This window comes from Haliotis asinina, chromosome 10, assembly GCF_037392515.1.
Source record: "Haliotis asinina isolate JCU_RB_2024 chromosome 10, JCU_Hal_asi_v2, whole genome shotgun sequence".
NCBI classification, from domain to species: domain Eukaryota; kingdom Metazoa; phylum Mollusca; class Gastropoda; order Lepetellida; family Haliotidae; genus Haliotis; species Haliotis asinina.
In genome coordinates this window covers 13,169,371-13,186,043 of record NC_090289.1, presented here as the reverse complement: position 1 = coordinate 13,186,043, position 16,673 = coordinate 13,169,371, and the positions used below count along the sequence as shown (strand labels likewise).

The 16,673-nt window shown below is 41.7% G+C and overlaps 1 protein-coding gene across 1 annotated transcript in view; it reads right to left on the bottom strand.

The window, feature by feature from the left end:
- Window positions 1–1,316: 1,316 nt before the first annotated feature.
- LOC137297895 (uncharacterized) overlaps window positions 1,317–16,673 on the bottom strand; it is a 29,400-nt gene continuing 14,043 nt past the window's right edge. Inside the window, exons 4-5 of the mRNA XM_067829870.1 lie at window positions 14,564–14,704; window positions 1,317–1,852 (exon numbers count right to left, since the gene is read on the bottom strand). Of these exons, the coding sequence (XP_067685971.1) occupies window positions 1,317–1,852; window positions 14,564–14,704 (677 nt within the window). The remainder of the gene's footprint in view (window positions 1,853–14,563; window positions 14,705–16,673) is intronic.

The following is a 16,673-nucleotide window of genomic DNA, read 5'->3' as shown; positions in this document are numbered from 1 at the left end:
GGTAATGTTGGACTGATGTAACCCTACGTAAAAGATAGTTCAGGTATACAAAACAACTTAAAGGTGAAATAAGTCTACCTATTTTCTGTGATCTCCATGAAGCTAATTTGTATGGAATGTGTTTTGACATATCATCTGTATGAACCAGAAATACATTTCCCCTGTGAAGCAGACGAATTGGGAAACACTTCTTTCATTTCTATTGGTGGACTACTTAAAGGATATATTTGTTAAAAGAGACCTCCAAAATATCACGTCAGTTGACAGTGGTGATAGAAGTGATTGGTTTTGTTTTCCGGACAATGCAACGTAACAGACAGTTGTGTTTATAGTGAAGTGAAAAGATTGTTTCCAGATTGGGAACAGTCTTCTGCAACCATCACTGTGACAGGATCGGTTGATCAGACCCACTGACTAGGTAGATGCATGTCATCGTACACACCGCAGTCATAGAAGGAATATTGCTGGGTAGGGCATGAAACATCAATGATAAGCTTGAAGATGTTTCCTGGAATAAAGTGGGCGAAACTAGCGAGTTCGAAAAGCGAATCACTTTCCTGACTCAAGAGACGAGTCCCTATGAGTCCATTCAGTGTCTTTCTTATTGTGACCGTCTTGTTTTAATGATGAAACAATAAAATCGGAACACCCGGTGCAGTGAACGTTTCCTAATGCTATGACACCACTGAAGTGTGATCATTGACCAGGTTGAAAGTGCAGACACTGATGCATTACATGTACATAAACCGTTCATTTGAAAGAAGTATCACATCACAACATCAAAATTTTAGGAACATCTCGCTTTAACCTGAAAGGAATGGAGAACAAAGTAACAATTATCAAGAAAACCCAAGAAATCGAAGATTGAAATTATGAGACTGACGATACAATATACCGTAATTATCGTGCAAACACATAACAGACACTTGATACATAATATATGATATAGGAACAGCAAGAACAAATGCAAATAATTTTGCTGCTTAAACTGAAATGATAAATTTGATAATGCGGGGAATTCAAAACAAGCTAAAATAACATAACCAGAGAGATTCACTTGATGAAGGATTTGGCTCTTAGGATTTTTTTAAAGTAAAAAGAATCATTTAAAAAGCCACCAAGGAATATGAAAACTGCATTCAAATGATATTTACTAGCAATGTTCCAATACCATACCATACCATCACAATACCATACCATCACAATTGTGCCCGGGATATTCATCTCTGAAGAAACTCATGATTAATCACATATTCTCATTTAGTCACCTTCCAGAACCAGCCTGAAAAGTGTACACATTGTTATTCCAGATATATTCATCGAACACTGTAATCTTGTTGAGCATTTCGTTTAGCAGCTTTACGCCTTGCAATCATGTTAGTTTCAACGTGAGTGCCATCTTCATCCATTGGAACTGTGATCTCAACCCTGGGGATATTGTCTGCGCTCACCGGCCGCCTGAGACTGCTAGACTCCACAGGGGAGATCACTCCCGGAAGAACGGGAGTGGAGACACAACGGGCGATAACTGCGAAAGGACTTCCGGGACTGGAAAGATTGATCCCTAATGACTCTGTGTTGTGGGGTAGAATGTTTTTCAATTTGCGTCTCAGTGAACCACCACGTCTCTTTTTGGATTGTTTCGTCGAGTCAGAGCGGGACAATTGATCAGAAGCAAGATCTGGCACACTGCTGCAACGTTCAACATTTTGGTTGAGGCGAGACTTTAGGCAAAATCTTTTTGTGTTTGAGAACTTGGCAATGGATTCTGCACACTCTTTTCTTCCTACAAAGCGAGCCCATTCTTCAGCACACAGCTTTCTGCCATGATCGCGCAGCTTGGGGTCAGCACCTGAATTGATAAATGGAATCCTTTTAAAAAGACGTTATAGTGTGTTTTCCTTCAAATTGCAGCTCATTCACAAATTCAAGAATACACCTAATTACGATAGCGTACTTGTGGAACAAGGTGAACTCAGTTTTGCTGTAAAACTTGTACAAAGTATGAAAATACTTCTCAGGCCAGTGGATACTTTTCTGATCAAAGTCCTACATGTAACTATGCTACTCACGATCTTCAAAAAGATGTCTCATTGTCATTAGAATGCTTGTGCCTTTTCAGTTTAACATGTTGGACAAGGTCACACATTCGTTGTCCCGATAAGATACTAGTCTCCACGCATGATTTCGAGCAAGTATAATCATCACTTGACTGAAACAGATACATTATGAACTACACAGCTGGATCAGCACTTAGTTTTTTGCGGCATAGTTAAGCCCACCCGTTTTTAACCTACTCACTGTAATATGCTAACGGCATAGTTTAGCCCACCCGTTTTCAACCTACTCTCTGTAATATGATACTGTCTTCCACCAATCACCCGAAAGGCATTCAAGTCAAAGGGTACAAGTTTATGTGGTTTCAATAATTACCGATAACAATGAACTATACCTAGAATTAAGGATCAATCAACACATATTGATGAAAGAAACAAAAGAAAAAAGGTAAAAAATCTATAGCCAGTCTCGCATTTCATAACTTCTCGCCAAAATCTTTGTTGTTTTTATCGATAAGACTTCAGTGGTGCTCAAGTGTGTGTTTGCCATCGCACATCGGTGCTTTGAACTGCCTGTGGCATCTATGACAAGAAGTATTAATGTTCCGGCCATCCGAACACACAAAACTGTTTAACAATGCAAACATAATCCTCAAGTCCACTAGTTCTGTGTTGGGCCTGTGTATGGAGGATCCTTGAAGACAACATCGCCGATCATCGTATCCATTATTGAATTAATGCTATCATTTTGTATTTCAGCTCGATAACAACATTCGATTAACAACGTATTGATTTATGGAAAACATGCATAATTGCTAAATCAGAAACTCATATTGATTTGGGACAAATAATTGGTCTTCTGAATGGACACGCTCGTTCTGTTCCGAGCAAGAGAGTGCTGTAATTGCTCCACACAATCTTCATAAGTAGCTATTTATAGCTGAAATTAACTCAAGCACGTGTCACTGGGACGGAATGTGTCTTTGTAATCAACACGGCCGAATCCAGGTGGCACTAGAGGTCGTTGTCTGACTGGCCTGGATGAAGTATTTAAGGTCTTTGTTGATGGGGTGACATTAATTCTGCTACCAGTGTTTACCATGCACTGATCAAGTATCTTCGCTTTTATATTTCCCCAATTTTGATCCTAAATAATGTGCGCGATGGGCGCACACGCAACTTCAGATACATCTTACAGACCTTAATGAGGTCATCAGACTCCATAAGGGTTTGCTGGAACCAGGGCTATTCACTTTACATCTGTGTCCTAATAAAGTACCGTATCGGTGACACCAAAGAAACTCCACTCTGACCAACTGAGTCAGTGTAAAGAGAATCACCATAGGTGATGCACCAGGATCCTATGATCGTGGTTTTGAATCCTACACGTGCCCCGATTATATCAGTCATAAACACTTACATAACCCATATCAGTCAGCTACAAACCCTGACACAACCAATATCCGTCAGTAAGAAACCCTTACATAACCCTTGTCAATGAGATAGAAACCCTTTAATAGTCCATATTGGTCACCTAGAAACCCTTACATAAACCATATTGGTCAGCTGGAGACCCTTACATAACCCGTATCAGTCAACTATAAACCCTTACATGATCCATATCGGTCAGTTACAAACCCTTACATAACCCATATCAGTCAGCTAGAAATCCTTAGATGACCTATATCGGCCAGCTGGAAACCCTTACATAATTCATACCGGTCAGCTAGAAACACTTACATGACTCATGTCGTCAGCTAGAATCCCTTACACGGCCCATCTTGGTCAGTTAGAAACCCTTAAATGACCCATATTGGTCAACTAGGAACCCTTACATAACCCGTATCAGTTAGCTGGAGACCCTGACATAACCCATATCAGTCAACTATAAACCCTTACATGATCCATATCGGTCAGCTACAAACCCTTACATAACCCATATCAGTCAGCTAGAAATCCGTACATGACCCATATCGACCAGCTGGAAACCCTTACATAATTCATACTGGTCAGCTAGAAACCCTTAAATGACCCATATCGGTCAGCTAGGAACCCTTACATAACTCATATCGGTCAGCTGGAAACCCTTACATGACCCATACCCTACCCTAAGCTAGCAAGGGGCATGGAGGCGAAGAACGATCTGATATATCACGAGAGGCGCTTAAAATGTTGAATAATACATATACTACCGACAGAAAATAAGGGAACCAAGAAATTGAATGTAGATGACTTTGACTGTGACAGGGTCCGTTATCGTGGCGTATCTCCCAAACGCAACATCCAATGACAATGGAATTTCGCATAATGCATGCCCAGCACGTGCTACACGTGCGTACAGAAGTTAACTCCTGTAAATGTACTGGAGAAGTCGCAATCACTAATGCAATAGAGATTGACACTTACTGACAGAAATGCCTCCGAGGCAGTATCTCGGTGAAGCAACAAAATGGAAAATTGTGGGGATGATAGAGGGGACATCATTATGTGAAGTTGCCCGGCAGATGGGTAAATCAAAAAGTGTAATTTCACGCCTGTGGGATCAGTACCGTCAAACGGGTGGGGTTGCAACGAGACCTGGGCGTGGTAGACCAAAATCAACGACACCACGACAGGATCGTCTCATTACGTTAATTGCTCTACGCGATAGGTTTAAATCGGCCCCTGCCATCAATAGAGAATTCCGCACACTCACTGGAAGGCGCATTTCAACCTCAACCGTTAGAAACCGACTCTATCAAGCTCGTCTGAAAGCAAGACGGCCTTTTAAGGGTGTCACCCTTTCAGCTCACCATAAGCGCCAAAGCTTGGCATGGGCTAGGCAGCATCAGGGACGGGCTATGCGCCACTGGCGTTACACCATGTTCTCTGATGAGTCAAGGTTTTGCCTACGATTCACAGATGGCAGAGAACGTTGTTGGCGTCGGAGCGGGGAGCGATATGCCAGAGCAGCAATTCTTGACCATGATCGATATGGAGGTATAGGTGTGTCATGGTGTGGGGTGGGATTACACATGACAGACGATCAGATTTGGTCATCATTAACGGAGCCATGACGTTGACCAAATATTGCGACCTGTTGTGGCTCCATTGGCTAGAGATTGTGTATTCCAAGATGATAATGCCAGACCACATCGGGCCCGAATTGTCTCCGCTTATCTCCGACAAGAAGGTATCCAGACACTGGACACCTCTAAGTCCTCTAAGTCCCCAGACCTGTCCCCAATTGAACATCTCTGGGACGTTCTTGGTCGAAGGGTGTACGCCAGGGACCCAGGACCCGCCAACCTGGCCCAGTTTGGTGCAGCTCTCCAAGAGGAATGGCGGGCAATACCACGGGCAACCATCCGGAAATTGATTAACAGCATGCCATCAAGGTGCCGTGAATGTGTTGCCCAACATGGTGGACACACCAGATATTGAACTTGACGCCTAAAATTGATTTAGTGGATATTTAAAGCAGTTTCAAATTCGCTATTATTTCATTAGTTCCCTTATTTCTTGTCGGTAGTATATTTCGCGTTTCATGTGGGACTGGAAACCTGAGAGCACAACCCGGTGAGGAAATGGGTGTGTACCTTTCATCATGGCGACATTTTATTTTGACACGAAAAATATTTTACGTACCGAAGGGTGGGAAGTACGTTGACAACCTTAACTCGCTTGGCTCGCATATAAGAAAACTAGTAATTTTCTCTCTGTTGCGCAACCCTATTTGCGCTACAGATTGCCCGTGGTTACAATAACACCCCAGTGTCGTTAAAATAGTAGAAAGAAAAGAATGAAGTCTGCAAATTTAACTCAAAGGAATCAGGAACTGTATAACCGTGGTTCTGTATGTGCAGTTCAACTAAAGTAGTGGCCTAAGAGTTCGGTCTATCAGTCAGTTAGTTAAAAGCGTATTCGGTATAAAAGTAGTATAATATACCATTCAGGGCGTCGGGGTACCTTGACATACTTTCTGTCACCATGGTAACAAACTCGTGATTCTGGGACCGTTTCTATGGCATCACCGTTCTGTCGGGTTGCATGGCATACACAGGACACTGGGGCCATTACTTCCCCGGAATTATCAAAAGGGAAAGATCATAGATAAGCATGGCCAAACATTCCATTTGCTGATCTGCTTACTCTGCTCGTATGTCGACATATATACACACGATAAATAGCAGGGAAAGAAACGACTGAGATAGCACTTCCGATCGATGGCAAACGAAGACTTGGTTGCTGGACTGTGATGTGTGCAACCCATTTAAGGCGGTTGAATATCAATGAAGGTTTTGTGCATACGTAGATCTATGTCAAGGAATTGCTGCACTTCACGTAAATATTCACAAACAGTGGCATGGAAGTGAGAATCTTGTTTAACGCCGTTTTCTCTCTCTCAATATTCCAGTAATACTGAGGGTGACAATATTGGGTTTCACATAACGTAGCAATATGGGGAATCGAACCTACACGGCTATTTACCGCTCCTTTGCATGTAAAGGAATTACCATACTCTATAGAAATTTTACAGACACGCTTATATCTGACAACTAGATTGCTGTGGCCCTTAGATGAATATATTACTGGTAAACACATATAAGATGATCCACGACCTGACAAATGACCCCAATTTGCATACTTGGGAACGCCCCACAGAACGATCCACTTGAAACAAGAGGGAGGCAGGTTGTCTGATAAATATCGAAATCTGTTTAACAGTATTGAGACAGGTGTAAAACAGTAGCGAGACGGGTGCTAATCAGTAGCGGTGTTGATTTCATGTCACGGTTAACATGTATTGCACGTGCATAATCGTCAAGCTACCTGTAGCAGCCAAGTGTACTCGCCTAATTCGTTGTACCGCCTATCTTGTCACAAATGCGTTCATCTAATATGTGTCTAGCCGTAGCATTCTTATACGTAAATAGCCGCCCCAAATGAATGCTGCTATCTTAGTCACTTGGAAAAAAGTTCATTTCTCAAAATGGGTACAATGCGTGATGCCCATCTCTGGTGTCCCCAGTCTTGATAAGCAGCGCATGGCTAAAATTATAACAACGGTACTAGTGAGAACAGGACTTTAGCTGGCTTGGTGCAAACGTACTCATGGAAATCCATGTTACCTCTGTCGTATTTAGGATAACACTTTCTTAGCAAAGTACAAATTCTGGCCCCATTCGGGATTCGAATTCGCACTCTCAGGTTCAGGCACCTAATCGCCAGCACACAAAGTCAGCCACCTAGCCCGCTCAGCCATCGCGACTTCCACAATGGAAGTCGGACAACTGGTCGTCTAGACTGCGTACTATGTGTAGCCTTCTGATGTAAATTGGCGTGGCTCCCACGGCCGAATGCTATGATTACACAATGCCATTTGTAAAGTGCTTAAATGTTACATATGTCATATTTGGGATAACACTTTCGTAGCAATTTATAATTTCTAGTACTGTTTTGGTTGAGCCCCATCCGGGATTCGAACCCGCATCCTCAGAGTCAGGAACCTAATTGCCAGCACACAAAGTCAGCCGTCTAGCCCGATCAGCCACCGCGAATTTGTACTTTACCAAGAAAGTGTTATCCATCTTCATCGCTATTATACTTAACCAGAAGTTTACTCAAGATATATATGTTTTTTGAAGTCTTGGTAAGTTAGCTTAAAATCCAACGTATTTTGCATTCATCCTACTTCGGTCGTTAGAATAGAAATTCTGTCGTTAGACATAAACAACAAAATCTTATTCCTGTTTTTCTGTGCGTGAATAATTTCGGAGAGAAATGCATAACCAAGCGTATTTTTTAAACTGTAGATTATTATGGATTTTTTTGGTCTCCATTCCTCACTTGGTTATGCATATCTAATCATCTCTGAATACAGTGTTACTTCCCAAACCGTGTTGCCAATTCTACCCGAAACTAGCACCAAGAATGAGTGATTACTGATATCCGCAGCCTGCCAGTCTACTGTGTGAAACTGAAATTTACACTGAATGTCCCAAGATGGCAATTTCTTCCTGCGATAAAAGCTTTAGCCGAAATTGCAGTAATTTTAGATAAAAATACTTCGATATTAAATCCATTAACGAAACATCAGGCTACTGAAATATTAAGGCTCGGACTACTTAGTGATAAGACAGATTTATACATTCTGTCAAGGATATTTTCTATTGTCTGTCGATCTGCAAAACCAAACACATGAGCACTTTGGATCACAGCAGAAAAAGGTTATGAATATACAGTGTGAAACAACAGCACCACCAAAGAAGAGTGGGTAATTATTTGATTTACCCAAATTTGACAGCACTAGCCGAACTGTCTTACACTCTTTTGATGAAGTTCTTTGTGTTAAAACACAATGGCCGTAATAACAATCTTAAGATAATAGCATATTAAAATATTTTTATTACAATTGCAAATCAAAATAGATAATTTCTGATGAATATACAGCATGACCAATGTGCTGCTTCTCTCAGATAACCACGACATAACTGAAAATCAAAATAAATACATTACTCATGAATATACAGAATGACCAGCTCTTAACTCGTACTGATGTTCGTTTCTGGTCCGTCATAAGAATTGCATAACATGTAATAATTAATTCCCTGCGATCTGTAGGTTATTCCAATAGCTTTGGGGACACGTGTCATAAAATCTGAATATGTTACATTGTCATCGTTCTATCGGGTTCGTGTATGTTTTATACAATGATTGTTTTTCGCTAAATGTGTAAGCGTGGACGTTACTCTGTTCGTATTTGAAAGTCAAATCAGCATGTTTGCTTCAGGAAGATTTATGCTACTATTTAGAAGATTAATTTGCCACCATTTACACATCGGTGGGGGTCCACGGCTGGTATATGAGATCGGCAAAACAGATCGTAATCAACTATACGCGCATTAAGATACACAGGTCTCCGTCAAGCAATGTAGTAATAGAGACTGATAGCCTTGATGTTCTTGCACAAACTGCCCTTTATCTTAAAGTGTGGGGGCGGTATACAGTGTGATGGACTTGTGTCTACAGCAAAGCACAATAGGGTGGGATGTTTTCTTCTCATTAAATTTAGCTTTCCCAGTTGTGTTCTCTTTTTCTCATTGACAGACTGCTTGTTCGCAAAAGGTGCGTGTGTCACGAGCATAATCACATTTCACCTCGATGCACCCCTCTTCTGTACCACTTGGAACTGAATTAGAGAAGCCACGATCTGCCACCCACCCGCCCACGAGGATTTCAGAGAACAACTAGAGCATTACGGCGTTGTGGAATCTTTGGCCGGTGAAAAGACACTTATTTCATTACATCCCCCATTGGGCGGATTTTAGCACGGTTTATGCTTGTAATTAGTAAGGTTTCGGCATTTTATTGAATTTAAGAAATTTTAGAGCTGTGCGTAACAAATTCGAATGAACCTCCTGTGAATTTACTTGGTCCCCAGTAACGGGATTTTCATCGCAATTAAATTCTTCAGATCACCGATGTCTTTACGTCTCATTATGTGTTGAGGATACCATGCTGTCATTCGCTCCTTGACTGCGATTCCATAACCTAATGACGTTGGGAGAATGTGTTCCTGACTATATTCCATCTTCGCCATGACGGGAACATCAAGAATGGCCCAACACGTTTCACAAAGTCATACCCGGTTCAAACCCACGCTCAGGTCAAACTCTTCACAAGCAACCGTTAACAACTTGACTTTCCCAACCCAACCCACTATTTTGGTTCTTACACCCCTTTCATGACACAGACTTACATTCTTCATAATTACGGACCAGTGAAGACCCGGGTTAGAACTGGTCCTCAGTAACCCATGCTTGTCGTAAGAGGCGACTAACGGGATCGGGTGATCATGAGATTGATGCTCATGCTGTTGATCAGCCGACTATATACAGACAGCCGCTATATAGCAGGAAAACGGTTGAGTACGGCAATATCTCATACTTATGGACGAATCGAGTCTATAGGTTTAGTTCCGGGTGTCAGGCATGATGAAAATGTAGATAGTCACTGAGACGGAATTGCAACAGTTCCTTCCTTAAATCACGGTCACCCAGGCTAATTTGGGTAGGGTAAAGGAATGATTACGGTTTTATGCGACTTTTAGCAATGCTCCAGCAACATCACGGCGAGAACACCAGAAATGCGCTTCACATTTGCGCCTTTGTGTGGAATCGAACCTCGGTCTTCGCCGTGAAGAGCAAACGCTTTAACCACTAGGCTACCCCGCCGCCTCCTGTATCTGATAGGAAAAGTTAAAATCAGACGTTAGTTCTTTCATGTGCTTTTGAGCAAAGGGGTGGTGTTGGCATACTGGGCATAGAACCTATTTGCAGGTTAGTCAACATTCATATGCCTAACGGGCGCGAATATAGACTCGAACCAACATTCATAGGCACGCAAGTTTAATATAGAGAATTGCAGCGCTTTAGCGGACGGAGCCATTCGGGACTCCAAGGCAAACGTTGGAGCTCTGGTATTCAGCTAAGATATGGATCAGTCGTCCGGCCATAATGATAGCGTTATCTCCAGAAGGGAAGACTGTGGTTCGTATCATAATTTGGGGATTAGTACAAGAGACGAGTACAGTGATAGTGTAAACCTCATCCTTGATACACGATCTCATTATGTTTGTAATGAGAGACGAACGCGAGTGCGAATCAGACAACGGAAGCTCGGTAAGAGGATGAAAGTGCGTACATGTAACGATACAGTCATTATCCACTAAGGCGTCTTGGTTTCTTCACGATGATAACGAAGTCTCCATCAAACAATATCCAGAGACTGGAAGACATATTATTACACGTGGCACGTACTTACAGCGACAAAACCATTGCCATATTCAAACGAAAACCTTCTCAATGAAACATCAAGTGTCGATTCTGACTATTTTATGGGCAACCGCTTCTGGATCGCAATCGATTAGGGATTATACCAGGTGTTCGTGAAACCCATTCAACCCGCTCCATACAAAATTAAGTCAGCTCAAATGAACTATTGGGAATGATTACTTAAGAGCCAGTGAATTGAATCGGACATGTGTTTGACGCAGATATACCAGATGTGTCTATGTCGTAGATTTCTCTACCGTAAACCCTTTAAATGCTTTACCGACGTCATTAATGATGGAACCTTGATTAAACATGTTTTGAGCAAGGGTCGTTTGAGGCTATCTCGAGCGTTCGTGAAATGAGGATACTCGTTTTTACCTGAACACGTTACACGTGGACACGGAAATATTGATCGGCATGAAGTGAACAATGCCCAGGCGGAAATCCTATCTCTGGCCCTACAGTCTTCGTGTGATTTTGAAAATGAGTCTTTATTAGGTCTAATTAGGAAACAGATAATATGGAATTACCGGTTCATGTATTTCTATGTCAGGTGGGTTATCCGTGAAAGGTAACTGGATATTTGGCCGTTATTGAACGATATCAAGTTATCGATATATCTGAATCTTACACCTCTCCCGGTCAAACTACCTTGTGTTGACTTTGCCAGTCTGAGAGGTCATTATAATCAAGCTGACCACCGAGAAGCGAAGCATTATTGTTGTCGAGGGGGAGACGTATTGTATACTGCCTTACCCTTAAGTGTATTTGTACTTACTGTAAACACGAACTGACCCAAACCCTAAAAAACATACCGGCCGATAGGGTAGCCTAGTGGCTAAGGTGTTCGCTCGTCACGTCGACGATCCGGGTTTGATTCCCTACATGGGCACAATGTATGAAGCCCATTTCTGGTGTTTCCGCCGCGATGTTGCTTGAATATTGCTAAAAGCGGCGTAAAACGTACTTACTCACCCAGTGAAGATCCGGGTTAGAACTGGTATTCAGTAACCCGTAACTAACGGAATCAGATGATGAGACGTCATGACTTGATTGACACGTCATTGTATTCCAATTGAGTAGATCGATGCTCACGATGTTGATCACTGGATTGTCTGGTCCAGACTCGATTATGTCCATGAGTGTCACCAAATAGATGGAATATTGCTCAGTGCGCCGTAAATATAAATTCATTTGTTGATCTCGGTTAATGAACGATGTTTTTGTGGGATACTTGCGTAAGTAAACAAATCAGATGAATTGCATACTTAGTTCACAGTGTACAAATTTCAAGAAAATGAACATCCAATAATTTTCCTTTCTAATATAGTTAACCTCCCCTCTCCAGATTCTTCGCCGTCGACAGAAAAACTCAAAGACAAAAACGTATATATTCGTTCGTGATTGGTAATTTTCTACATCGTGGTGTGTATCAATGAACTAAAGCTTGGTTCCAGATATTACAAAAGAGCTCATGGTGCATTTAATGACAACACTGGCCACCTGCAAACAGAACTAATACGCTCGAGCCATAAACATATCACACAAACGAGAATGCAAACAAAACCTAATTGTATACAGGTCGTGTCCTCTGTAATCTACAGTAGATTACAAGGTTGTCATGAAACACATGATGGTAATTGGTCGAAGGTCATCATTCTCTCTCATGCAATATTCACTATTCTCTCTCATGGAATATTCACTATTCTCTCTCATGCAATATTCACTATGTAACGCCAAATGAGCATCGTCATTACAACTACTATCTAATGACAGGTGCAGCAAAAACTGTTAACTTCTGTGGATGACAAATGAATTCTTAATATATTGTATATCAGTGAAATGCTGGTTGTTGAAATTCTTGGCTGGTCAGCGAGTGAGTTAATATATAACGCCACATCGGCAATACCTCAGCCATATCGTGACGAAAACAATTCATGCAATACAAATGAAAAAAAATGGTGAAGAGTAAAAAGTGTCGACGATGGACAGTAAAAATACTAGAGTGTCACAGATATAAACATAAAACTAGCATGAAAAACTAGAACGTAATTCAGAAGACAAAACGATAGAAAACACGGGACGGGCTATAGATCGCCAACAACTGAAGGCAGATCACCATACTAGGGGACATGGGGACTTAAAGTACTTTTGCAACCTGCATGGACCCCACGAACTATTACAGCAATATTACGGAGGGGAAATTGCCTACATAGACGGTAGACATGTTGGGGATCGAAAACGGGTGAGGCTGCACCACAGTCCCTAAGTCCCACGAAGAATGACCATACATTTACATGAGATGACCTATTCTGAAACAACAAAGTCTACATCTTGTTTTTAAATTCTGTATAAAAGTCTGCAATTCTGATGACATAAATTTCAAATTCAGAAATCAGTATGTTATCCATTACAGCCCCTACAAACTTGTCCCAAATGTTCTTCAAATAAGCCCTGACACTATCACAACACCGCCGAATCGCATAAAAAACCGTCATTGAAACGTCAGATAGCATTCGGGAGTCGCATTCTTACAAAGCTTGCATTTTTTCATTTTGACTAATGCGGTTTAAATTTTGGATTTTTTTCTCTGGGTGATTCTCCTTGACTGATGTTAATTCGAATTAAGTGGGAATGTGTCTTAAGGATATTTTCATGCTGTACAAGTACACGCGTTCTAGAAACTGACTTCTTATTGTGTATAAAGCTGACAATCACATCCATCAGTTTCAATATTTTATGCATAAAACACTGGTTACCTGGGAATATGAGATTACTTTCCAACACAGAAACTGAAAAGCATACAATATAATAACCGCTATATTTTCGTTTATCAATTATGAATGGTTTAAAAGACAACTGAACATAGTTACCAGCTGGTGTTACTGAAGTGTAAGTTTTCTATATAATCGAATTTGTCACAGATATCTTTTAATATAATCTGACAACTCTCTCCCAGCCCTCATACCGTCATCCACACCCTCTCCAGTGGTCTCAACTAACAGATTCAAAATAGTTTTTATATAGTTTTTTAACATCTCTATCTGTGAAGCCTTGAATGTGTTTCGTTCATGAGAAGCACCTTTGTATGCAATTCATCACTCCCTTGACCCGCATGGACAGACATAAAACAACATAATGGCATGAAAACAAAACACTAGGAACACCCCAGGGCCCACTTGCACAAAGCGATCTTAGCGCTATGATCATCTTAAGCCTATGTTGGAGAGTGGGAGTTATAATCATTGTGGCGCTAAGATTGCTTTGTGCAAGTAGGCCCAGGACTGGCAGAGTGACTGGAACAAGTGAATTTGGTTGAACACCACTTTTAGCAACAGACCGGAAATATCATGGAGGGGGAATCCACATTAGGAAAATGTCGGGAATAGAACCCGGGTTTTAAGCGTGACGAACAAACGCTTTAACCACTTGTATACCCCACCACTCCTGAAACAAGGGACACAGGTGCAGGGTAGATGTACGAGAAGTCACATAGTGGCCTAAGGACAGGCTCAGGGCAGAAACGCGAACAGATATAAAGGTTGTCACAGTAGTCAACTTAACAATCGAAATGGCCGACACATGCGCGGAGACAAAAATGTTCTTCCATCAAACTCCTAGCATGAAATTTCCCAAACATTTATGAAACATAGTTTTGAGTAAAGTTTATGAAGAAACCGGTTTCTTTACCTGCATACAGCAACAATCTGGCGCAGTCCGTGCGTCCCTGAATAGCTGATTTCATCAAAGCTGTGAATCCCAGCTTGTTTTGTTGGTCAATACGTATAATCTTAAAATCTTGTAGGAGAATGCGAACAACGTCCGTATGTCCTGGAATAGAAGCAGAAAAAACATTGGTAAATGCTCTTTTATGTCGCACTCACCTAAAATCCAGGTATATCTGCAGGCTTTCAATGATGGTATCTGGAGCAGGCAAGTATATGCTTTATAGTACGAGCAATTATCGACACATTATGGAATGATAGATAATTTTCATTTGCCCGATTTTACGACATCGGAAATGCATTCTATCCTAAAGTGAGCGAGTATGGTTTCACGCCCGTTTTGACGACGGGGTACACCTGAAATGGGCATCACATATTGCACTGACATGGATAATTGAACCCGGGTGTTTGACGAGACGAGCAAACGCTTTAACCACTAGGCTACCCCCTTCTGTCTTAAAACCTCAATCTGTCACGTCAAAGTTCCACTGCCACTGAAGGCTGCATCAAAGCGTTTGTTAAATACTCTTCCGTCATTGTATCATCAGAAGAATCAGAGTGCCATTATTTTCTCAGACACCAAATGGAGGATGTAATAGGAACCCTTCGTGAACCTGCGGCAAATCATTGGTGGTAACCAGACACTGTAGATCCAAATGTACATGGAAAATAAACATTTTGAGAGTGGTGTTTAACGTCGCCTCGATCAGTATTCTAGTTGTTTTGAAAGCAGGATCTCATTTAGATCTCAGAGAGTGAGTTTAGTTTTACGCCGCAATCAGCAATATTCAAGCTATATGGCGGCGGTCTGTAAATAATTGAGTGATCAACAGCATGAGCATCGATCTGCGTAATTGGGTGAATGAGTGTGTGTGAGTGAGTGAGTTTAGTTTTACGCCGCACTCAGCAATATTCCAGCTATATGGCGGCGGTCTGTAAATAATCGAGTCTGTACCAGACAATCCAGTGATCAACAACATGAGCATCGATCTGCGCAATTGGGAACCGATGACATGCGTCAACCAAGTCAGCAAGCCTGACCACCCGATCCCGTTAGTCGCCTCTTACGACAAGCTGAGTCGCCTTTTATGGCAAGCATGGGTTGCTGAAGGCCTATTCTACCCCGGGACCTTCACGGGTCAACGTAATTGGGAGCCGATGGCATGTGTCACCCACGCCGGCGAGTCTGACCACCCGATCCTGTTAGTCGCCTCTTACGACAAACCTAGTCGCCTTTTATGGCAAGCATGGGTTGCTGGAGACCTATTCTACCCCGGATCTTCACGGGTCTGATGTAGATCTCTGACTGAACCTAATATAGCACAGGAAGGTCGCTGACATACCTAGAAACATAATCTGTTCAAACAAGGGTTCGAACCCACTTTCGTAGGCTTTGTGTCCATTGGGAGGAGCTCTACGTTGAAATATTTCTTCGCTTCAGACTGCTGGTAAATGTGAATAGATGGTAGAGTGAACAAAGAAAGGGGATAAGAATCACTTGTACCGAGACACTAATTACTGGAATAATTAGACAATAATTAGATTTATTGACTGGGATAGAGATGGATTAAGTACAAGAGTGTCTGATGCGATGTATTGACCAGTAAACCTAAACGCGAACTGCAGCCCGGAGCAGCTGGATGTGACTATGTCCGTCACGAACAGATCACAATTAAGGCTCATCTTTCGCTTTGCCAATGAATATTTCTTCAGAAAGGACGGAGTAGCAGCAAGGATGAGATGTAGTGCAGGAATGTTTGACTCACTAGAAGTACCACATGTCGGAAAGTAAAGAACCCACGGAATTGTTTTGAATTCAACTTGAATGGTCACGTTTCAGAATGGTTTCCTTTGATTGAGATGAACTTCCAGAAGTGAAACTGTATCACAGTGCTTTTGTAAGTCAACGGTTAGAGAAACGCTGCAGTACAATGTCATCACGCATCACTCAGTCGAAGTACTGTTTGCAAGTTACAAAAGTCTTAAAAGTGAGATTGGATGATAAACAGATTCGAGTGTTTACTGATATCAAAATATATCAAACACAGAAAAGAGAAATACTAGCTCTCTCATAT